Genomic DNA, 24,475 nt, shown 5'->3' on the forward strand with positions numbered 1-24,475 from the left:
CGAAGCCCAGGTTGCTTTGATAGCGGCCTTCAGCTCGTCTGTATTTTTGATTCGGGTGTTTCATTTTCCTCGACAATATCTCATAGATTGTCCCTGGGGTTCAGGTCAGGCGAGTTGGCTGGCCAATCGAGCACAGTAACATCATGGTCCGCAAACCATTTGGTAGTAGTTTTGGCACTGTGAAGAGGTGCTAAGTTCTGCTGGAAAAGGAAATCAGCATCTCCATAAAGCAGGACTCAGCACCTCTCCACAGTGCCAAAACTACTATATTATTATGAGATAGTCATAATTATGAGAATTCATTTATTATGAGACAGAAAGTCATAATTATGAGATGGGAGCATGAAGTGCTCTAAAATCTCCTGGAAGACGGCTGTGTTGACGTTGGACTCAATAAAACACAGTGGACCAACACCAGCAGATGACATGGCACCCCAAATCATCACAGACTGTGGAAACTTCACACTGGACCTCAAACACCTTGGATTCTGTGCCTCTCCACTCTTCCTCCAGACTCTAGGAGCTTGATTTCCAAATCTCATCTCATTATCTCTAGCCGCTTTATCCTGTTCTACAGGGTTGCAGGCAAGCTGGAGCCTATCCCAGCTGACTACGGGCGAAAGGCGGGGTACACCCTGCACAAGTCGCCAGGTCATCACAGGGCTGACACAGACACAGACAACCATTCACACTCACATTCACACCTACGGTCAATTTAGAGTCACCAGTTAACCTAACCTGCATGTCTTTGGACTGTGGGGGAAACCGGAGCACCCGGAAGAAACCCACGCGGACACGGGGAGAACATGCAAACTCCACACAGAAAGGCCCTCGCCGGCCCCGGGGCTTGAACCCGGACCTTCTTGCTGTGAGGTGACAGCGCTAACCACTACACCACCGTGACGCCCTGATTTCCAAATGAAATGCAAAATTTACTTTCATCTGCAAAGAGGACTTTGGACCACTGAGCAACAGTCCAGTTCTTTCTCTCCTTAGCCCAGGTAAGACGCTTCTGACGTTGTCTCTGGTTCAGGAGTGGCTTGATATTACAGTAGGAATGCGACAGTTGTAGCCCCTTTCCTGAAGACGTCTGTGCATGGTGGCTCTGGATGCACTGACCCCAGCCTCAGTCCACTCCTTGTGAAGCTCTATCAAGTTCTTGAGTCAACTTTTCTTGACAATCCTCTCAAGGCTACGCTCATCCCTGTTGCTTGTGCACCTTTTCCAGCCAGCCTTTTCAGCAGTGACCTTCTGTGGCTTAGCGTCCTTGTGGAGAGTGTCGATCATCATCATCTGGACAACTGTCAAGTCAGCAGTCTTCCCCATGATTGTGGTTGTGTGTACTGAACTAGACCGGGAGATGCACGGTATTTATTCTGTTTTACTCAAACTCGAAATGAAGTACTCTAATATTTTGAGATTTTTTTTTTAAATTACGCTGTAGGCCATAATTATCAAAATTAAAATAGAAAAATGCTTGAAACATTTTCATTTACGTGTAATGAGTCTAGAATATATTAAATTTTCACTGGCTTAAAGGAACAGTCCACCGTACTTCCATAATGAAATATGTTCTTCTCTGAATTGAGACAACCTGATCTGTACCTCTCCGAGCTTTGCGCGACCTCCCAGTCAGTCAGACGCGCTGTCACTCCTGTTAGCAATGTAGCTAGGCTCAGCATGGCCAATGGTATTTTTTGGGGCTGTAGTTAGATGCGACCAAACTCTTCCACGTTTTTCCTCTTTACATAGGTTTATATGGCCAGTGATATGAAACAAGTTCAGTTACACAAATTGAAACATAGCGATTTTCTATGCTATGGAAAGTCCGCACTATAATGACAGGCGTACTAACACCTTCTGCGCGCTTCGGCAGCGCATTGATACCTGCACTCAGGACATTCGGTGGACTGTTCGTTTAAATAACTGATTGAAAATGTTGAACTTTTTCATGATATTCTAATTGTTTGAGATGCACTCTAAGCCGGTTAACTAAAGTTTCAGATTTGCTTACTTTATTTTACAAAAGTAACCTGCCTTGCCTAGTTGTCCAGTATGGCTAATTTTGCATGATAAATTCTTTGTCTATAGTGATGTGCGCAAAATTGCCCTAGACCAGTGTTTCGCAAAGTGTGGTCCGCGGACCACTGGTGGGCCACGAGAGACCTCAAGTGGTCCGCGAGGTGATCTACAAATGTAGTCAGCGTTTTCAAGATAAGCTAGCGTATGCTTTGTAACATTATTAGAAAGTTAAATTTATCCAATCTTGTTTTTAACGGCAATCAAACGGGCCTGTAATTTCATCATTATTATTATTTAAAAAGCGTTCTGCATCTGAATTTGCACCACATAAAACTTGTAGTGTGCACGTGCTCTTATTCCGCCTCTCGTCTCTAGGCAACAGTCACCTCACAAATCTCTGCCTCACAGGCTAACAGGCAGGCAGACCTGAAAACAAGCAAACGAAAATTCTGAACATATAATAGGCTAATCCTAACTAGCTTGTGTTCGTGGCGTTTTTTTTAATTTACTGAAAGTGAAACAACAAGGATGGAGAAGTGGCTGACCGGTTCAGTTAAGAGGAAAAAACCTGACACTACCGACACAAGCATCAATAAGGAGAAAATGCAAAGAAAAGAAGATTCAGTTAGCACTGAGTCCCCAACACAGGAAGAACAAGAAAAACAAGCTCGGCAGACTAAACCAACGGCAAAGGTGAAAACTATTGACATGAAATGTTCTGATTAACTGTTTGATGAATTTTAAACCTCCATACTTTTGCCTTTAAAAACCATGGAGGATATGGAATGGATAGGCCTTTAATGTATTTAGTTAACCATAATTTTTTCAATTAAAAACACCTAATACACATCTCTGTCTGTCTCTGTGTGTGTCTGTGTGTGTGTGTGTGTGTGTGTGGGGAGGGGTGTTGACAGGTGGTCCCTGAAATTTTTTGGGGGGACAAAGTGGTCCTCGGTCTGAAAAAAGTTTGAGAAACACTGCCCTAGAAGCATGAAAAATAGCCTGTGATAATCGTTGGCACTCTGCCCTCTTGGAAAGCTGGCTGGAACACTGGTACACAAAAGGAAAATTCAAAGAGTTGTCAAGCAAATGACGGATATGAATAAGATAATCGAGAACTGGGCGTCACATGCCATATAATCATTGCCACTCTTACCAATAAGCTCTGCTGGTTTGTTGGGTCTCTTGTTAATGAAGCTCTCGAAGGCCTCCTTCATGGCATTGATGAAGCCCTCGTTCCTCTGGAAGCAGCCGTAAGCCACGTTGTCCATTTTATCCTTGAAGTCCAGCAGCTCCTGCACCATGTCCTTATCTTTTTCAGGAGAGCCAACAATCTCGCCACCGAAGCTCTGCGGGAAAAAGACGATACTGCTTAGACAGGGGACAAAATGTGCAAGAGCCAATGGGAGCGCTACTAAATGATAAGAGAGGCCCAGTTAGTCGCCCCCCCCAAAGTACGGGAACGTAAGCGATGGGACTTGTATGTGTACCTTGATGTACTCTCTCCAGAACTGCAGTAATACAGGCAAACCTCCCTTCACTTTACTGAAGAGCTGGTACAGCAGAGTCAGCTCAGTCACACGGTTCTCATCCAACAGTGTACTGAGACCTGAGAAAGAGAGAGAGAGAGGAAAAGAATTTTACATGCACATCCAAGATGTCTGACTTTAAAACAAAATTCTCTGTGTATTTTCAGTTTAACAAGATCGACTATGAGCCACTGCTCACTTGCGTATCCCCGCGCTCTCGCTTACATCAGAACGCAAGCAGCCGAAGGAATCGGACACTTATGAATGTTGACTTCAACAAATAATTAACCCTGAAACAAGTAAAGAGCAGTGTCTCTCCCCAGGGATTTCACATAGCATCCTGGTAAACTGGCATTTTGAAATAGCGTTTTGCTTCTTGAAATGGTGTCAAAATCCACGCTATACGTTTCGTAAATACATTCAGTCGGTAAACAGGAAGTCGATGTGCGACAGACCTGAAAATCATAAACACGATATAGAACCCCAAGCTGAAGCTCGGTACCAAATATCAAGCGGCTGTGATTTGTAGTTGCTGATAAAAACATTACGAAATTTTATAAATCCACACTATGTTTCGTAAATACATTCAGTCGGTAAACAAGAAGTTGGTGTGCGACAGACCTGAAAACGGTAAAGACGGTATAGAACCCCAAGCTGAAGCTCGGTACCAAATATCAAGCAGCTGTGATTTGTAGTTGCTGAGAAAAGTCTTACAAAAATGTTGTAAATCCATGCTATACGTTTCATAAATACATTCAGTCGGTAAACAGGAAGTCGATGTGTGACAGACCTGAAAACGGTCTACACGGTATAGAACCCCAAGCTGAAGTTTGGTATAGAGGTCTGCGCGGGTCGGATTTTTCAGTCCCGCTCGCGCCCGCATTGTGCAGTCCCACTCCCGCCCGCGTCCGCAAAGAATTATGATTTTTAGTCCCGCTCCCGCCCACAAAGAATTATGATTTTCAGTCCCGCTCCCGCCTGCCATATTTTGTCCCGCTCCCGCCCACAAATCCCGCATGATGCAGACGTTCGCATTATTTCTCACGAAAGTTCTTGTCTTGACACAGCGTGATGGTGCCCCTCCCCCTAATTTGAGTGGATTTGAGCATAAATATCTACAGCTCACATTTGTTATTATTTACCTTGTTTCTGAATTCAGCATGTAGTGTCTCTAATAATAATAATTAGTGCTGTCAAGCGATTAAAATATTTAATCGCGAATCGCACATTTTTGTCACATAATAAACCATTGTAATTCTCTGATCAGCATAAAAAAGTGAATGGGCTTGCTTTGTACCAATGTTTTTTTTTTATTGCAAAGCAGAGCTAGCAAGAGAACCATGAGTGAACAACTCTAATCAGAGAGACAGGTTACACAGTAATGGTAGGCTTGACTCAATGTTATCCCAGAAATCCTTCCTGTAATATGCAAATTTGGCTGTCCAATCAGAGGCAGCCAAATTTGCATATTACAGGAAGGATTTCTGGGATAGCATTGAGTCAAGCCTACCGTCACTGTGTAACCTGTCTCTCTGATTAGAGTTGTAGACTAACTCAAGCAGTAAATCACTTCACTCATGGTTCTCTTGCTAGCTGGGTGTGAACGGCGAGTCATTAGAGTGATCAAAGGATTTCCCGTTAGGGTGATCAATGGCAAATTTAAGATGCCATTCCTCACTCAATCTGGCAATCTGACTCTCTCTGCAAATTTAGGCATCTTAGCCCATGTTTACATTAGACCGTATCAGCGGATCATCAGATTAACGTTTTTAAAACGATTAGTGTGCACACAGCAACAACAATACACGATTTGCGTGCACACAGCAACGCCAATACAAGGATACGCTCGGCTCCGCAGGCATCCTGCGCTCCAAATCACTCCGCCCTGAACAGCGAGTGCCCTCTGAAGGGTGCGCACTCCGGCCCTGCGCAGCTCACACAGCGCGCGAGTGAAGTGCACAAGCCACGATTCGGGACTGAGCCGCTGTGTGTGTGATCCCAGCGCATATCACTTACCACTTGCAAGTGGAAGGATGGCAAGCCTAAAGACAATCATAACTACACAATGGGCAGTATTTGCATCAGTATTTGCAGTATTTTCATACTTTTATACTCTTTAATGAAAGGTGATACAAGGTGGAAGTCCGCGCCGTTTTTCAGCAGTCGCGTCACATGACCAACGCCAGCGAATCAGGAAGGTGGATGTCACAGTGACGTTGTCCAATGAGACGCCAGCTAGAGCTCAGCACAGCGTATCCACGTATTCTCAATGTTTACACAGCACCGGAGCTGATACGATCTGGATTGAATACGTGGACCCTGGCGGATTCCCGTTTCCCGGCGTTTCCAGGCGGTTTAATGTAAACGGACAGTGCATCCGCGAAGAAAACGAGACAGATACGGTCTAATGTAAACGTAGCCTTAAAATGTTTATATTAATGCCAAATAAAATATCCAGCACAAATTATATATGATAGACATAAATTAATAATTTATAAATTTTATTTCCAACACGTTTTTAGTTAGCGGGACTGCAGCTTATCACCGCTCCCGCCCGCGCCGCATATGTGCACTCCCGCTCCCGCCCGCAATGAGCTTTCAAAATTTGTCCCGCGCCGCACTGCTTTGCGGCGGGTCCCACGAGTCCCGCGGAACTCCCGTGGGAGTGCAGGGCTCTAGTTTGGTACCAAGTGGCTATGATTTGTGGTTGCTGAGAAAAAGGGCGTTTCAGACAGACGGAGATACAAACGGACAGACAAAGGTAAAAAAAAAAAAAACAACACAGTATATCCTTCCTCCTTCAGAGCGGGGGTATAAATAATTATTATTATTTTCTTATTTATAGATTGGCTATTGTGTGATCTTGCTTTTCTTATTTCATGCCAAGGTCATCAGACAGCTTTGGTGGTTGGAATCAGGTATTTGTAGAAAAACCAGCTTAATTAGCAATAACTAAAGTACAGTCGCATTATTAGTGATTGTAAATGTAGAAAGTAGCATTGTATCTACGAGTACTAGTTGTATAGTCTGTTTAATAACAGGACACAGTCACAACAATGTACTGTATAACCGTACGATACTGTAGACGTACCTTTCTGTAAAATGGCAGTCATATGTTCACCTAGAAGCTGCTTCTCGACTGCAGAGATCAGGGGCTTCCTGTGAGAGAGAAAATAACGAACTTGTATCATTGGGGTTCATCCTGTGGGCTTTTCCAGGTAGGGCATAGGATAAAATGAGATCGATTGAAATAAAATACATATTTTTTAAATAATCAGTTTTGCATTTTCTCATACATTTTGCAAAAATACACAAATCATTCTCTGAGAAAGATTTAAGTTTGGCCCAGTTAAGCGAATACCAGTGTTTTTAAGCCTGTATCACATTAAATGTGTATTATGAAGGCTGTGCAAGAAATAAGGATTTTGGATCTACACCATTTTGTTACAGTGGCATGCAAAAGTTTGGGCACCCTTACTGAAAGTGTCCGTTACTGTGAATAGTTAAGTGAGCAGAAGATGAACTGATCACCAAAAGGCATAAAGGTAAAGACGACACATTTCTTTTCACCGTTTTCTGCAAGATGTGTGTATTATTTTTGTTTTGTACAATTGGAGAGTGAAGAAAGAAAAGGAACACCATGTGAAAGTTTGGGCACCCCAATACATTTGAGTTCTCAGGTAACTTTTACCAAGGTTCCAGACTTTAATTAGCTTATTGAGCTGTGGCTTGTTCAATTCTTCGTTAGGAAAGGTCAGATGATGCAGATTTCAAAGCTGTATAAATTCTCTGACTCCTCAAACTTGTCCCTAAAATCAACAGCCATGGGCTCCTCTCAGCAACTCCCTCGCATTCTGAATAATAAAATAATTGATGCTCACAAAGCAGGAGAAGGCTACAAGAACGTAGCAAAGTGTTTTCAGGTAGCTGTTTCCTCAGATTGTAATGTTATCAAGAAATGGCAGTTAACAGAAACAGTGGAGATCAAGGTGTGGTCTGGAAGATGAAAACTTTCTGAAAGAACTGCTCGTTGGATTGCTAGAAAGGCAAATAAAACCCCCTGTTTGACTGCAAAAGACCTTCAGAAAGATTTAGCAGACCCTGGAGTGGTGGTGCACTGTTCTACTATGCAGCGACACCTGAACAAATATGACCTTCATGGAAGAGTCATCAGAAGAAAACCGTTCCTGCGTCCTAGCCACAAAATTCAGCATCTGAAGTTTGCAAATGAACATCTAAGCAAGCCTGATGCATTTTGGAAACAAGTCCTGTGGACTGATGAAATCAAAATAGAACTTTTTGGCCACAATGTGCAAAGGTATGTTTGGAGAAAAAAGGGTGCCAAATTCCAGGAAAAGAACACCTCTCCAACTCTGAAGCATGGGTGTGGATCGATCATGCTTTGGGGTTGTGTTGCAGCCAGTGGCACAGGGCACATTTCATTGGTCGAGAGAAGCATGGATTCGAATAAATACCAGAAAATTCTGGAAGCAAACATCACACCATCTGTAAAAAAGTTGAAGTTAAAAAGAGGATGGGTCCTACAATAAGACGATGATCCAAAACACACCTCAAACTCTACAATGGAATACCGCAAGAGGCCCAAGCTGAAGGTTTTGCCCTGGCCCTCACAGTCCCCTGACCTAAACATCATTGAAAATCTGTGGATAGATCTCAAAAGAGCAGTGCATGCAAGACAGCCCAAGAAACTTGTAGAACTGGAAGCCTTTTGCAAGGACGAATGTGTGAAAATCCCCAGGTAAGAACTGAAAGATGATTAGCTGGCTACAAAAAGCGTTTACAAGCTGTGATACTTGCCAAAGGGGGTGTTACTAGGTACTAACCATGCAGGGTGCCCAAACTTTTGCTTCAGGCCCTTTTTCTTTGTCATTTAGAAAATGCAAAAAATGAAAAATTGTTTTTGCTTAAAATATTAAGGGAATGAGTCATCTTTAACTTGATGCCTTTTGGAGATCAGTTCATCTTCAACTTGCTTAACTGTTCACAGTAACAACAGCCATTTTGACCAGGGGTGCCCAAACTTTTGCATACCACTGTATATAGTTAATATCTAAACATTTTTCTGAATGGTTAAGTATTCTGAATTTCCATCATTGTCCAAGTTCAGTACCGCCTTACTTTTCCCAGATATTCAGTAAGAATCATAGACTACCTGTGCTGTTAACACTAGTGTTATGGATTTATAGAAAACCTTTGCATGAAATGTGAGCTCTGTTTTGAGACTTGGCAGCTCCTTCCCTATTCAGCACAGTGTGTTTTTGATGGTTGAAGAACCTCGAGGCGCTTTCGGACTGGAGGAACTTTTTCAAAATTCTTCGAGCTGTTGTGGCCCTTTTCCACTACCCTTTTTCAGCTCACTTCAGCTCGCTTCAGCTCACTTCAGCCCGACACGGCTTGCGTTTCAACTACCAAAAACCAGCACGACTCGGCTCGCTTCAGCCCTGCTTAGCCCCTAAAACTCGCACCGTTTTGGAGTGGGGCTGAAGCGAGCCAAGCCGTGCCGAGTGAGGTTGGGGGTGTGAGCAGACACTCCCCTGTGCACTGATTGGTGAGGAGGAGTGTCCTCACATACCCACACACGCCCCGCGAGCGCGCTGGGATCTGTAAACACCGTAAACCCGGAAGAAGGAGAATTACGAGAATTTCTGAAGCCTTATGTGCCTCGCCTCATCTATACGCTCTTGCCAGTATCTGTCCGCGTTGTCGGTAACAACAAGCCACAGCACCAAGACCAGCAACACTAACGACTCCATGTCCTCCATGTTTATTGTTTACTATTCGGGTCGTGAGACTACCGCTTAAAAGATCACTGAATCAGTGACATACAGAGCATCGTGGACGAGTTCGCGGAGCGCAAGGCTCGTCGTATGCCCTTCAAATAATGCGCGCAGTAGGCTATTGATGTTTTATTATGAGCCATGTACAGTATGTCGCCTAATGTTTTTTGTTTGAGTTACATGTTCGTTTGAAGGACTTAATGTACAAAATAACATAGTTGCACCCCGTAGTGTTGAAATTGGTAAACACAGTGCATTCAGTGAGGTTTGCACCGCCCTCCTTTTATTTCTGACTCTTCCTGTCACCGTTGCAACCTCTGAGCGCTCATTCGTATGCCCTTCAAATAATGTGCGCAGTATAGGCTATTGATGTTTTATTATGAGCCATGTACAGTATCCTAATGTTTTTTGTTTCTGAGTTACATGTTCGTTTGAAGGACTTGATGTACTAAATAACATAGTTGCACCCGGTAGTGTTGAAATTGGTAAACACCGCAGTTGCGGACATTTTGTAGCCTAAAATGATGTTATGATAAGCTTTAATAAAGGGCCCGGTCATTTGCCCCGCCCCCGGCCCGGCTCTGACTTGTTCCGCCACTGTCACTGATGTCACTGTTTGCGCTGCTTAACGACATCACGTGACGTCCACCCACTTTCGCTAACTCCACCCAATGTGTCCACCCACTTCCAGCCAGCACGGTTCAGCGCGGTTGTAGTCGAAATGCAACTCCAACAGCCCCGCTCAGCCCGACTCAGCTCGACTCGGCACGGCACGGCTCAGCCGCGTTTGTAGTGGAAAAGCGGCATTGGAGGAAGTATCCCCTATATTGAAAGTCCACATTACAGGAACTGAGACGATTATTAGTTTTTAGAACACTGTTTTGAGGGACTTTTTAAGATCCTACTTCAGGGTCGGTATTCTCCCAGCACAAGAGGAACCATGAGTGACGCAAGCGTACAGTAACTGGTCCAGACGTTGACTGGTCAAACCAATGCAGCAGCAGCCACCACCATTTTTAAAAAAATCTGTGTAAAACGTTCGCCGTGTAAACAGCAGCTCTTAACATTAGCACTAAAAGCTGAAGGGGGGGGGGGGGGGGGGGGGGGGACGACGACAAACAAAAAAACACGGACAAATGGGAAAGACAACACGTTTTTGACTCATCTCTGCGAAATATCTCATTTCATCTCATTATCTCTAGCCGCAGGGTCGCAGGCAAGCTGGAGCCTATCCCAGCTGACTACGGGTGAAAGGCGGGGTACACCCTGGACAAGTCGCCAGGTCATCACAGGGCTGACACATAGACACAGACAACCATTCACACTCACATTCACACCTACGGTCAATTTAGAGTCACCAGTTAACCTAACCTGCATGTCTTTGGACTGTGGGGGAAACCGGAGCACCTGGAGGAAACCCACGCGGACACGGGGAGAACATGCAAACTCCGCACAGAAAGGCCCTCGCCGGCCACGGGGCTCGAACCTGGACCTTCTTGCTGTGAGGCGACAGCGCTAACCGCTACACCACCGTGCCGCCTATGCGAAATATAAAAATCTTTATTAAAAACAATTTGTTCTTTCATGTCAGAAAGCTCATTAGCCTATAAAAAAAATAATCCACACTAACAAGTTAGGTGAACTTATTATAATCAATCACCACAAATTCGCTCTTTATAATGCAAAATAAAGAATTTACTGTCAGCATGTAACACTTCCTGGTTTCCCCCATTCCACAGTGCCATGGAATGGTCTGTTTCTACGGAAGCATGAAACCAAAACACATGAACGTGGCCAAGTTTAAATCCTCATGTTGCTAGCTTGTGGTTTTCAAAGCCACACAAGAACATTGGTGGACAAAACACGTTCATATGAAAAACTAGCGACGTGGCTATAGCAACCGTCAGCCGGCTTACGTCACATCAATGCTCTTGCTGGCGGTGCGAATGAAAACAGAAGAAAACCCTAGCAGGTATGTAGCTCTTGAGGAAGCTCCCCAGCGGGTATTTCCTCTCAGTGAATCCGTAGAAGCGTTTGGTCCGAAAGCACCTTCAGCCTGATGTGTGGTAGCCTGGGAAAACCTTTCACACAGTCAAACTCTGTCTTCTGGGGTTTTTTAGCTTAGGAAATACTTTTGAATGTAAAGTCAGAGTTTTCGGCTCAAGAAGCGGCTCACGGCAGCAAAGACTATGGAAAGTTTCGACTGAGCTTGTGAGGGTGTTTAACAGCACTGTTCATGAAATCAGTCAGAGATATTTTGGCTCTGATGTGCCATCTCACGTTTATGAATGTCACTTTTAGTCCTGCAGATATAAATAAGAAGACGTGGTCATCACTATCCCCCGCCACGAGCATTTTAAGAAGACCTCTTAACACCTACGACCTTATAAGCCCATTGTTTTAATATTGACTTATGATGTCATAAGTGCTAGGACACCTTCATAAAACGCTACCCAGCTGTTTTCAGTAGTATGAACACGCAAAGTTTCATTGACGTAGCTTATGTAGTTTCTGAGAGAACTTGTCCAGATCGAAACGGACGGATGGACTCGATTCCTATATCCCCCTGAGCACTTCATGGCGGGGGATAATAATAAACCATGCCGCTTGTGCTGTTGCTGCTTCTGTACATGCATACAGACACGCGGTGAATACAAACCTGCCTTAAAGGAGATGCGCAGAATCACGGCCTCAGTTTTTGTTTATAAATGCCTTGAGACCTCAAGAATGGCACAGGAATAGTTTTAAGCGTCAACAATAAATCTAATATAGTAATGTTTACAATTAAATGATTCATATAGGTAGCGGTCTGAGTGAACGACCTTGACGTCCGTAACGTCACAGCAAAAAGTCTATCGGTCTCATCACCATTTCCGCTATACTAAAACACAGAGCTGACTGCAACTCCGATCCTCCATTTTGAGCTAATTTATCGCCATGCCACGTAGATGTGTTGCTGGCTGGTGCAGCAACATGACAGAAGGTGGATTTACGTCGCATTCATGGCCCAAGAATGTTCAAACTGCAAAGATTTGGACGCGTTTCGCGAGAAGTTCACGGGCACATTGGGCGCCTACAAAGAGGTCTCTCCTCTGCTCTGCACATTTTACTGAAGCCTCATATGAGACCTCTGATCTGTTGAGGAGCGTTGGCTGTAAGCCCGTATTGAAAGAGGGTGCAGTACCAACAATTAAAGGAAAGAAAGTTCAGTTGCACCAGTTCTCCTGGAGTGTGAGCCAAGAGTTGTTGCTAAAACCCAGGACGTGACATATTATCGCTCGGGCAGTGACCTCCCTGCGGTTGTTGCTAAAACCGGTGATGTCCCGTTCCGTCCCTGGGTTTTAGTAATTGCCTGAGCCGAGCAGTAATGGCGGAGTACTCCATATGGAGAAAATAGAGAATAAGTGTCACAGCCGTCTGATTTCTAAACTGGATATTGTTGCCATCTCGCCCTTACGTGGAAGAAGCGAATGAACGGAGAACTGAACGAACAACTTAGTCAGATTGTTTCAAAAACAATCGGCCACAAGAAGCGAGAACACAGACGGGTAAAGCTCCGACTCTCATTTGGATATAAAACAACACGTTGTTTACCTGCATTTAGATTAATCCGTGTAACTTGTATTGTGTGTTTAATTTAGCGGTATAAGATTATTTAATTTGCTTCAGAATGTGATTGTCTCAGTTCATCTGATTATTTAATGAGCCTTTTACGTTTTATCAGTGAAAATGCATGCATGTACACGTATGTTGCATAAGTTATAACACCCATCCTGTTTTAATGAGAGCCAACCCACAATCAGTGAAGTCAAATCAGTCTTAGTTGAGCGAGTCGGTAACGGGATTTCTTACTTTCACCATCAATTTTTATTTATATGACTTTGGTCTATAGCGGTCAAAGGCCTCGGCCTTAAAACCGGTTCCCGCAGTGACGTCACGTGCTCAGGGCTGGCTGGCTCAGCGGGGCAGCTCCAATCACAACTTTGCGGTCGATTTTAACTCTCAAAAATGTATATTATTTTATTCCCATTTATGCAGCATACAAGAGTCAAGGATGGAGATACTATCCACTCAGAGATTTATTTATTCTGTGTATCTGCTTTAACTGCTACCTGGACCTGCAGGGGCAGAACTTACTGAGTGCTTTGATCTAGGTAACTGATGACACGATCGTTCTCTTCCTCTAGCCGCCGTGCTACATGGTGCAGATATTCAGGTACCTGAAGGAAACCCAAACGCACAAAACCACTGAGTTTAAATACAAAATGGTACAGAGATATCTTTTATACTGTATGGACCCTTTTCACGTGACGTCACGACAAACGCGGCCGCCATTTTGGACATGTACTACCAGTAGTTTACCACAGCCAACATTGAGGAACGGCAGCAAAGAAAGTGTTTATTTTCAGCAAGACTTCCATCATGCCACTATATTGCTGTGCACCTGGATGTAGTAACCATCAACACACAAGGCAAGGGTTATCATTTTATCGGATCCCGACGGAAAAGATGGATAGCGACATACCAACGCTTGTGTAGTGACCACTTTGTTGGAGATAAGACGAATAAAATTAGCCAGAAAAGGCATTACATTGCTGTTAACATTCCATTCTAGTTTACTGTAATTATGATCCGGCAGCTATTTACACCGGATCCAGTGTAAATAGCTGCCGGAGCCAACGTCCGAGGTTCCGGAGCGCGCTTGCTCGCGGCCCGGCCGGACGTTGGCTCCGGCAGCTATTTACACTGGATCCGGTGTAAATAGCTGCCAGATCATAATTACAGTAAACTAGTAAATACAGTTTTCTGCATCTCACTCCTTTTTCTTTTATGTTTGTCGCCTTCCTCGCATTCAAACTGATTCGAGCCGAAGTCCACTACATGTCCAAAATGGCGGTCGCGTTTACGAAGGTCACGTGACTGAAAAGGGTCTATACGAGTGTACAAATAAAAGTGCACGTTTCCCATAAGAGTACACATGCAAACATGAACCATTCGTCGATGTGTTTATGCTTACATCTCTGTCTAACATCAGTCTCTGCCCCTCAGCTGCGTACAAGCGATCCGTCTCAATCAGAAACCGGTTTTCAAAAGACTCCTTATACACCTACAAAAAGGGGGAAAAAAAAAAAGTCAGTACTACTAATGCAGTATACATTACTGAAAATGCTTGACAAGATTACATCATCACTCAGATGCAGTCTGTTCCAAAACTGTTCTCCTCATCGTGATGCAAAAATCACCTGTAGGTCTGAGAGCATGCCTAGTAAACTGCGCAGGAGACTCCGATCCACAGTCTCGCCATTCCTCTCTCGTTCGATTTGCTCCAAGATTCCCTCTACTGTCCGAGCCTGGACTGTACTGTCGCTCACAATGTGTGTGCGAAACAGCTCCAGCCCTGTGTCCCTGCAGCATTACAGCAAAAGAAACAAGAGCCATGATGACAGCGTTTCACGTTAGCTTGAAAGGCTGGAAGGAGGGTTTCTGTTTGGTTAACTCACCATATGGAGGGAAGAAGGGAGTTCTGGAGGACGTACGTGCGATCCAGAAAGAGGAAAATGCTACGGATCATGATCTGGGGGGAAAAAAAAAATATTCATAAAATATGAACATACAACCCCGATTCCAAAAAAGCTGGGACAAAGTACAAATTGTAAATAAAAATGGAATGCAATGATGTGGAAGTTTCAAAATTCCATATTTTATTCAGAATAGAGCATAGATGACATATCAAATGTTTAAACTGAGAAAATGCATCATTTAAAGAGAAAAATTAGGTGATTTTTAAATTTCATGACAACACCACATCTCAAAAAAGTTGGGACAAGGCCATGTTTCCCACTGTGAGACATCCCCTTTTCTCTTTACAACAGTCTGTAAACGTCTGGGGACTGAGGAGACAAGTTGCTCAAGTTTAGGGGTAGGAATGTTAACCCATTCTTGTCTAATGTAGGATTCTAGTTGCTCAACTGTCTTAGGTCTTCTTTGTCATATCTTCCGTTTTATGATGCGCCAAATGTTTTCTATGGGTGAAAGATCTGGACTGCAGGCTGGCCAGTTCAGTACCCGGACCCTTCTTCTACGCAGCCATGATGCTGTAATTGATGCAGTATGTGGTTTGGCATTGTCATGTTGGAAAATGCAAGGTCTTCCCTGAAAGAGACGTCGTCTGGATGGGAGCATATGTTGCTCTAGAACCTGGATATACCTTTCAGCATTGATGGTGTCTTTCCAGATGTGTAAGCTGCCCATGCCACACGCACTAATGGAACCCCATACCATCAGAGATGCAGGCTTCTGAACTGAGCGCTGATAACAACTTGGGTCGTCCTTCTCCTCTTTAGTCCGAATGACACGGCGTCCCTGATTTCCATAAAGAACTTCAAATTTTGATTCGTCTGACCACAGAACAGTTTTCCACTTTGCCACAGTCCATTTTAAATGAGCCTTGGCCCAGAGAAGACGTCTGCGCTTCTGGATCATGTTTAGATACGGCTTCTTCTTTGAACTATAGAGTTTTAGCTGGCAACGGCGGATGGCACGGTGAATTGTGTTCACAGATAATGTTCTCTGGAAATATTCCTGAGCCCATTTTGTGATTTCCAATACAGAAGCATGCCTGTATGTGATGCAGTGCCGTCTAAGGGCCCGAAGATCACGGGCACCCAGTATGGTTTTCCAGCCTTGACCCTTACGCACAGAGATTCTTCCAGATTCTCTGAATCTTTTGATGATATTATTGATTGATTACTTTATTCTGAACAATAAAGAAGATATAAAAATAAAAATTTAAATAAAAAATACAATAATCAAAACATCATCATAAACAAACAGAATAGCGTAGCCACAAGGCAATAACATAACAATGTTCAGAAAGGATTAGGAAGAAGTAATAACTTATCCAATCCTAACCCTCTATACCACCGCTAATCAAATGTCACTTTCCACCATAATAAACTATATATACACAAAAGAAAACAAAAGCAATAAACAAAAAAGAAAACATACCAACATACCAAAACATGGTATAATATCGACCAAATTAAATCATATATACAGATACTTATGTTATGCATATAGACACACATACAATACATATATACAGTACATACACATACCTATAACTATACACTAAATACAAGAAGACCAGTCACAGACTTACTCTCAATTTCATCATCACCTATATAGTCTGCCTGTCCTCATTCTCATATATTTTTATTAACATGTTTTTATATAATTTTTTAAACAGTTTTATGTTGGTGCTATTTTTGAGCTCATTATCCAGACCATTCCACAATTTCACCCCACAGACTGTTATGCACATACTTTTCAGAGTTGTTCTAACATTTACTCTCTTAAAATTCATTTCCCCTCTCAGGTTATACCCACCCTGCCTTTCCATTAAACGTATTTTGTACCTCACCCGGAAGAAGGTTATGTCTTGCTTTATACGTAATTTGTGCAGTCTTGTGTTTAACCAGATCAGTGAATTTCAGAGTGTGTGCTTTTACGAATAATGCGTTTGTATGCGCAAGATATCCCGTATTATTGACAATTCTTATTGCTCTTTTTTGTAATGTGCATAACGGCTGCAGGTTAGATTTGTAGGTATTACCCCATATCTCCACACAGTAGCTCAGATATGGAAGTATGAGTGCATTATACAGAGTATGTAGTGATTTATAGTCCAGAATGTGTCTTGATTTCCCCAAAATTGCAGTAATCTTTGCTATTTTTGCTTTAACATGATTAATATGCGGTTTCCAGCAGACTTTATGATCAACAATCACACCCAGAAATTTTATTTCATACACTCTTTCTATGGTTATGTTGTCAATTTTCAATTCAACTTGAGGGTTCGACTTATATTTTCCAAATAACATAATCTTTGTTTTACTCAAATTCAATGACAATTTGTTTACGTTAAACCACCTTTTTAATTTATTCATTTCGGTTGTGATTGTTTCCATAAGCTGCTGTGCATTGTCCCCGGCGCAAAATATGTTTGTATCATCAGCAAATAATATGCATTTCATTATACTTGATACATTACATAAATCATTAATGTACAATATAAACAGTTTAGGACCTAAGACAGACCCTTGCGGTACTCCACATGATATGGGCACATATTATGCACTGTAGATGATGATATGTTCAAACCCTTTGCAATTTTACACTGTCGAACTCCTTTCTGATATTGCTCCACTATTTGTCGGCGCAGAATTAGGGGGATTGGTGATCCTCTTCCCATCTTTACTTCTGAGAGTCGCTGCCACTCCAAGATGCTCTTTTTATACCCAGTCATGTTAATGACCTATTGCCAATTGACCTAATGAGTTGCAATTTGGTCCTCCAGCTGTTCCTTTTTTATACCTTTAACTTTTCCAGCCTCTTATTGCCCCTGTCCCAACTTTTTTGAGATGTGTTGCTGTCATGAAATTTCAAATGAGCCAATATTTGGCATGAAATTTCAAAATGTCTCACTTTCGACATTTGATATGTTGTCTATGTTCTATTGTGAATACAATATCAGTTTTTAAGATTTGTAAATTATTGCATTCCGTTTTTATTTACAATTTGTACTTTGTCCCAACTTTTTTGGAATCGGGGTTGTACATTACAAATACATCTTGATGACCATTTGCCACATTGCAAGGCTAGGATAGAGAATGTTCAAAAGGAAGTAATTTAACTCTTTGACCTTGAGATTTTTTATTGTATTTTTAAAACAATAACCAATATTCAAGACAAAATTCAAATCCTGAAAAAGCTTTCTTCCTAACGATAGCTCAGCAGTGAGACTGAGCTTAAGAGCTGGCTAATATTTCAATTTAGTTGTATTTAATTAAATAAATATCCTATTGAATTGTTTACTCTTTCAAAGACATGATTTGACTTTATTTTCAGAGCAACCCCAAATCCATAGAAAACTCATACAGGGAGACACCGTGCACTGGTATTCAGAAAAGCCAGTATCTCACTGGGCTGTGACTAGTTGGAGACACAACAATTGCGATAAAATATGCGAATTAGCGACAATTTTCACTTGGAATCACACTGAATTGATATTCGCATATATTTTACTGCAATTGTTGTGTCTCCAACTAGTCGCAGGCTGTCGCAGCCCAGCTTTCCCTCGGCAGGCAGGGAAGTAGAGGAAGCCTCACGGAAACCGACTTGAGAAGGGTTCGCGACGGCTTTGCGACACCAGCGACGCATTTGCGGCTATTTTGAGAGAAATTTTGTCGCACAAATTTTTTGAACATGTTCAAAATTTCAGCGACAAAGAAGTGACACTTTGCGACTCATGCGAGGAAATTGAGAAGCCCCGCGAATGTTTCAAGACACTTTTGAAACTCTCGCGCGAATGACGTTCGCAATTTGTCGCAAGCTGTCGCAGCCCAGTGAGATACTAGCTATACATAGCTAGGCAGCTCGATGGAGAGATTTACTTTATTGATCCCAAGCTGGAAAATTGTTATGTTCCAGCAACAAGCTATCAGACATAAAAAATTAAAACAATTAAAAAATAAAATAAAAAACCTGTACAACATAGAATAGAATGAAAATATGTCCCACAACAAGCCAACTATACAATATAAAGATAGAAATGTAATGATAGAAAAATATATATAAAATGTGTGTGTGCGCCAGTGTTGTAGTCGAATCACTAAACCTCAAGTCTGAGTCCAGTCTCGAGTCCCCAGTGTTCAAGTCTGAGTCAAGTCCAAGTCATTAAAGAAAATTTCAAGTCGAGTCCACTATTGATCCGAATCGAGTCCGAGAACAAGACTCCAACCGCACCATTTGACGGTGGTGATCATAACCAGCGTTATGGTGGTCCCATAACCAGCATCCTTACCCTCTTTCCAAGACCCTGGATATACGTAGAGGTTGAGGGAATAAATCTCGAGCAAGTAAATCACTTCCGTTATCTGGGATCCATGATCTCTATTGATGGCTCAATCGATAAAGAGATTAACACCAGGCTTGGTCTAGCTTCTAGCGCCTTTAACGCTCTGAATAATACAGTATATGGAAGAATAGAGGGATCACATTGAGCACCAAAATTACAATCTGCGAGTGCCGAGTAATTACGACACTGCTCTACGGCTGTGCAACATGGGCTCTTAAACAACAGCAGCAGCGCTTGGATGCATTCCATCACAACTGCTTACGAAGAATTTTGAATGTCCGATTTTACGACCACATTTCAAACAGTGAGATAAGGAGAAGAACTGGGTGCTCCACACTAGCAACCATCAGCAGTCATCGACGTCTCCTCTACTTCGGTCATGTGGCTAGAATGCCAAGTGAAAGGCTCCCGTTACGTCTCTTCTACTGGTTGCCCACTCATGGGTCTCGTCGCGTTGGGCGTCCCAGGCTATCCCTGTTGAAGATCTTAGAACAAGATCTCCTGCTCCTCTTGGGTGACGACTGCAACATCTTGGATGGTGCGAGACTAGCATTAGATCGCAACAGGTGGCGTCGCCTCTTGTTAACCACACTGAACGAACGCAAAAAACGTGAGCAGGCAGAGCTGACGACTGAAGACCTGGACAAGGTAAGGTAGGTAGGGTGCTGCCTTTATGTGAAAGCGTCTCTGCTACTGTGTTGGACTAACGTTACTGCTCGACTGCCCCATTTTAGTTAACAGGCTACAGATAAAAAGCTTGTTCATTGCTCAGCAAGCCCCGCCCACTATCAACAGGGCAAATAACATGAGAGGGTTAACACTCGCTAGTTCATCGCTCAGCAAGCCCCGCCCACTATCAACAGGGCAAATAACATGAGAGGGTTAACACTCGCTAGTTCATCGCTCAGCAAGCCCCGCCCACTATCAACAGGGCAAATAACATGAGGGTTAACACTCGCTAGTTCATCGCTCAGCAAGCCCCGCTATTAACAGGGCAACGAACATAGCACATCACTTCCTTCTCTGGGTGTTGTCTTACCAAATGACGAGTGAAGTTCGAGGTTGTCCCCGTCGTCTCCTCGATAGTTCTTCTACATATCCAACACGCAGCAGTGCATTTTTTCCCACTGCACGAGAAGTCTGTATAAGCAAAGCGGACAATCCTAGGAGCTTCTCTCCAGGCATTTTAGCGCCGTTAACGTTAGTTTGTTCCTGAACGGGTGAATGTGCGTTCTCTTGCACGAAATTAGTATAAAAATTAATGTAAAAATATCTTATGCCAAATTATGCCGTGTTACAAAAATAAAGAAAAAAAATCAGAGTCCTCGTCTCCAATTTACGAGTCTGAATGCAGTTAATGCACGAGTCATCGGTGCTCAAGTCCAAGTCGAGTCACGAGTCCTTAAAATTAGGGCACGAGTTGGACTCGAGTACTACAAGCCTGGTGTGTGCTTTGTACAGGTGAGCATTAATAATACTAAAAACAAGAAGTGAGCTGAATGAATATAAAAACTGCACAAAAGTGGCAGTTCAGACAGACAGACAGACAGACAGACAGACAGACAGACGAGCTCTAAAAGGTGCAAAGTGACAGGAGGACCAGGGTTATCAACAGGACTATACAGCGGAGAGGTCAGAGTTCTCGGAGTCAGACAGAGGAGAGTTATTGTACAGTAAGATTTCCTGTCTCCGTCCCTACAGCCCCTTCAGCTACAGTATTTGCAAATGCATTGTGACAGAGCGTTTTAGGAATAGTTTTTTTAATAGATTACTTTTTAAGTTGATGTAGGTTTCTAGATTAGGTTTTACATTTAGGCATTTCTGTCATTTATACTGTTATATTGTTACACTTACTGTGTATTTTTTTTATCTAATGAATAAAAAGACATACACTACCATTCAAAAGTTTGGGGTCACTTTGAAACGTCCTTATTTTTGAAAGAAAAGCACTGTTCTTTTCAATGAAGATCACTTTAAACTAATCAGAAATCCACTCTATACATTGCTAATGTGGTAAATGACTATTCTAGCTGCAAATGTCTGGTTTTTGGTGCAATATCTCCATAGGTGTATAGAGGCCCATTTCCAGCAACTCTCACTCCAGTGTTCTAATGGTACAATGTGTTTGCTCATTGCCTCAGAAGGCTAATGGATGATTAGAAAACCCTTGTACAATCATGTTAGCACAGCTGAAAACAGTTTAGGCCCTGTCCACACGGCAACGGATTCAGGTGACTCTGATACAGTTGCTTATCGTTTAGGCCTGGCGTCCACACGGCACCGGCGTTTTGGGTGCCCCAAAACGCAATCTTTTTGAGAACGGGTTCCAGAGTGGAAAGATCTGGCAACGTTGCCGTTGTGAAGTCGTCTGGATGAGTAGAATGGATTTGTTTACGATGACGTCACAACCACATGACTGTGAGTGCTTCACGCCGGGTAGAAGTGTAACGAACTCGATGCGAGTTGTCAACAAATCCTATAACTTGGTTCATGAAACGCACTTACAAAATATTTTCACTGTGAATATTTATTGTGTAATGGTGCAAAGTGAGAGAGAGAATAGCCCTTAGGGCAGAGTCAATCCCGCCAGCAAAAATAGGGAAAAAAAGGAGCGATCTCACCTCTTCAGATGTTGGTTTAAGTCCTACAATACATTCCTCAAAAAGGGCGTAGAAGAACAAATTAATCCATCAACGTGTAGCATTCAATTTATTCTGGACCATTAAAGACGCCGCCTTCCGCGTAGAATCATACGTCATTCTCGCCGCGATATTGGATGGGTCAAAGCGGAGAATAAAGATTAGCTGCGTTTAACTGTACCAACAGGTTTGCCGTCCAAACGAGATCACATGGGATTACCTTTCACAGGTGAGACTGGAAAAATACTTTTCATTGTATTTGGTCATTATAATGTAATTTTACAAACAGATTTTCCTGACTTTGTGGCTAATATGAAGTCTCGCGCATAATAGTTTATGTGCATGCGTCCTTACTTCTTCTATTGTTCTGGTGTCTCCGAAGGGACCGTCTTACAGCGCCCCTAGAGGTGTGGCATGTGTATTGCATCGTTTTCAGCAAGCGTTGCGTTGCCATATGGACCTGATATTTTACTGATCGTTGCCCATTTGGACGCGATATATTTTTAAATAACATCTCGTTGCCGTTGTCGTGTGGATGTAGCCTTAGCTCTTTAGAGAAACTATAAAACTGACCTTCCTTTGAGCAGATTGAGTTTCTGGAGCATCACATTTGTGGGGTCGATTAAATGCTCAAAATGGCCAGAAAAATGTCTTGACTAGATTTTCTATTCGTTTTACAACTTATGGTGGGAAATAAAAGTGTGACTTTTCATGGAAAACACAAAATTGTCTGGGTGACCCCAAACTTTTGAACGGTAGTGTATTATTTATTTCTAACAGCTTTTTTTTATTATTATTATGGTGACTTTATTCAAACTGCAATTCAAATTGAAAAACTTGAATTTACAATATAATATAATAGATAAAAGATATATAATACAATTAAAACTGTGACAATTCATTAGAAGACGGCATCCCGTTTGCTCAACTGATTAGGTAAAAAGCCTGTCATGAATCTTTTCGTCTTACAATTATACAGGTCGAAAGTTCTCTCGTTACATAATGAGTATTTACTTGCATTTTTATTAGGTAAGGGCCCGTTTACACGAGGACGCTGTCGGGTAAAAACGACTAAATATTTTATCGGAAGTGCCTTTCGTCTACACGGGGACGGCGTTTCCGAGGCTGAAAAACGGAAAAAATTGAAAACGCCTTCCGGAGTGGATAAGTTAAAAACAGCCCCCGTTGCATATCCGTCTAAACTACCCAATACGCCAAACTCTGCTCGGATCTGCTCACGTCGGGTACGCGTTTACATCATACATGTGTCATATACTGTACATGCCAGCCCGGGAAGTAAGAAAGTAAGTAAAAAAGTAAGAGCATGTCTGATTACATCGATCCAACGGACCTTCAAGCTGCTCTGGCAGCTTTAATAAACGTCCAGGAGTCCTTCAAACATCTATACCGAATCTGCACATATACCGTTAATGAACAGAGGCGGGTATAGTATGCTCTTACTTTTTTACTTACTTTCTTACTTACCATAGCCAGAGGAGTCAAAGTTTTCGTGGCGCAGATGTGCAGATCAGACAAGACGGAAGACATTGCGCATGCGTGCAGACATAGCGGAGGTCTTTCACAGCACCACCTAGCCGCCTGGCATGCACATCCAATTGAATTCCACACATTTATGCGTCACCGTATAGATGCAGATTTCCTCCTTGAAAACGGTCGTGTAGACGCGGAAAAAAGTGAGAACGAAAACGGACTTGTGTTTTTGTTTCAGACCGTCCCCGTGTAAAGTGGGCCTAAGAGTCTTCCTATATTGTTACCAGTGTTCAATATTGGTTTAAAAAAAATTCATCGAGAAGGATTCGCATCTGTCGTTCAACCTGGGTAGATTTAATTTATCCAATCGTTCGTTGCAGTTTAGTCCAGGCAAAATGATTTTGGTGGCTCTTCGTTGGACTTGTTCTATACGATCTTGCAGATAAGATGGCAGTGACGAGTGCCATACTGGACAAGCATATTCAACGATGGGGCGAACAAAACTGCAACACACACGACAGAGATCATCTAAGCAAACGCCACTACGTTTTAGTGTTCTCAAGGCGTAGAGACGCTTGCTTGCTTTCGTGCATATAAATTCGATGCGAGTGTTCCATTTGAGGTCTGATGACAGCCACACGCCTAAGGCCAAGTTTACATTAGACCGTATCTGTCTCGCTTTCTTCGCGGATGCACTGTCCGTTTACATTAAACCGCCTGGAAACACCGGGAAACGGGAATCCGCCAGGGTCCACGTATTCAATCCAGATCGTGTCTGGTCCGGTGCTGTGTAAACATTCAGAATACGCGGATACGCTGTGCTGAGCTCTAGCTGGCGTCTCATTGGACAACGTCACTGTGACATCCACCTTCCTGATTCGCTGGCGTTGGTCATGTGACGCGACTGCTGAAAAACGGCACGGACTTCCGCCTTGTATCACCTTTCATTAAAGAGTATAGAAGTATGAAAATACTGCAAATACTGATGCAAATACTGCCCATTGTGTAGTTATGATGGTCTTTAGGCTTGCCATCCTTCCACTTGCAAGTGGTAAGTGACTTGCGCACAGCGGCTCA

The 24,475-nt window shown here is 42.8% G+C and overlaps 1 protein-coding gene across 2 annotated transcripts in view; it reads right to left on the minus strand.

Moving 5' to 3' along the window:
* Positions 1 to 24,475, minus strand: part of cul4a (cullin 4A) — a 114,538-nt gene that overhangs the window by 51,553 nt on the left and 38,510 nt on the right. For both annotated transcript variants that reach the window (XM_060898671.1, XM_060898672.1), the window contains 7 exons: positions 14,851 to 14,924; positions 14,593 to 14,755; positions 14,367 to 14,456; positions 13,487 to 13,569; positions 6,643 to 6,710; positions 3,513 to 3,631; positions 3,179 to 3,371 (listed from right to left, as the gene is read on the minus strand). In XM_060898671.1, coding sequence (XP_060754654.1) covers positions 3,179 to 3,371; positions 3,513 to 3,631; positions 6,643 to 6,710; positions 13,487 to 13,569; positions 14,367 to 14,456; positions 14,593 to 14,755; positions 14,851 to 14,924 — 790 coding nt within the window. The remainder of the gene's footprint in view (positions 1 to 3,178; positions 3,372 to 3,512; positions 3,632 to 6,642; positions 6,711 to 13,486; positions 13,570 to 14,366; positions 14,457 to 14,592; positions 14,756 to 14,850; positions 14,925 to 24,475) is intronic.

This window comes from Neoarius graeffei, chromosome 18 (assembly GCF_027579695.1).
Source record: "Neoarius graeffei isolate fNeoGra1 chromosome 18, fNeoGra1.pri, whole genome shotgun sequence".
Taxonomy (NCBI): Eukaryota; Metazoa; Chordata; class Actinopteri; order Siluriformes; family Ariidae; genus Neoarius; species Neoarius graeffei.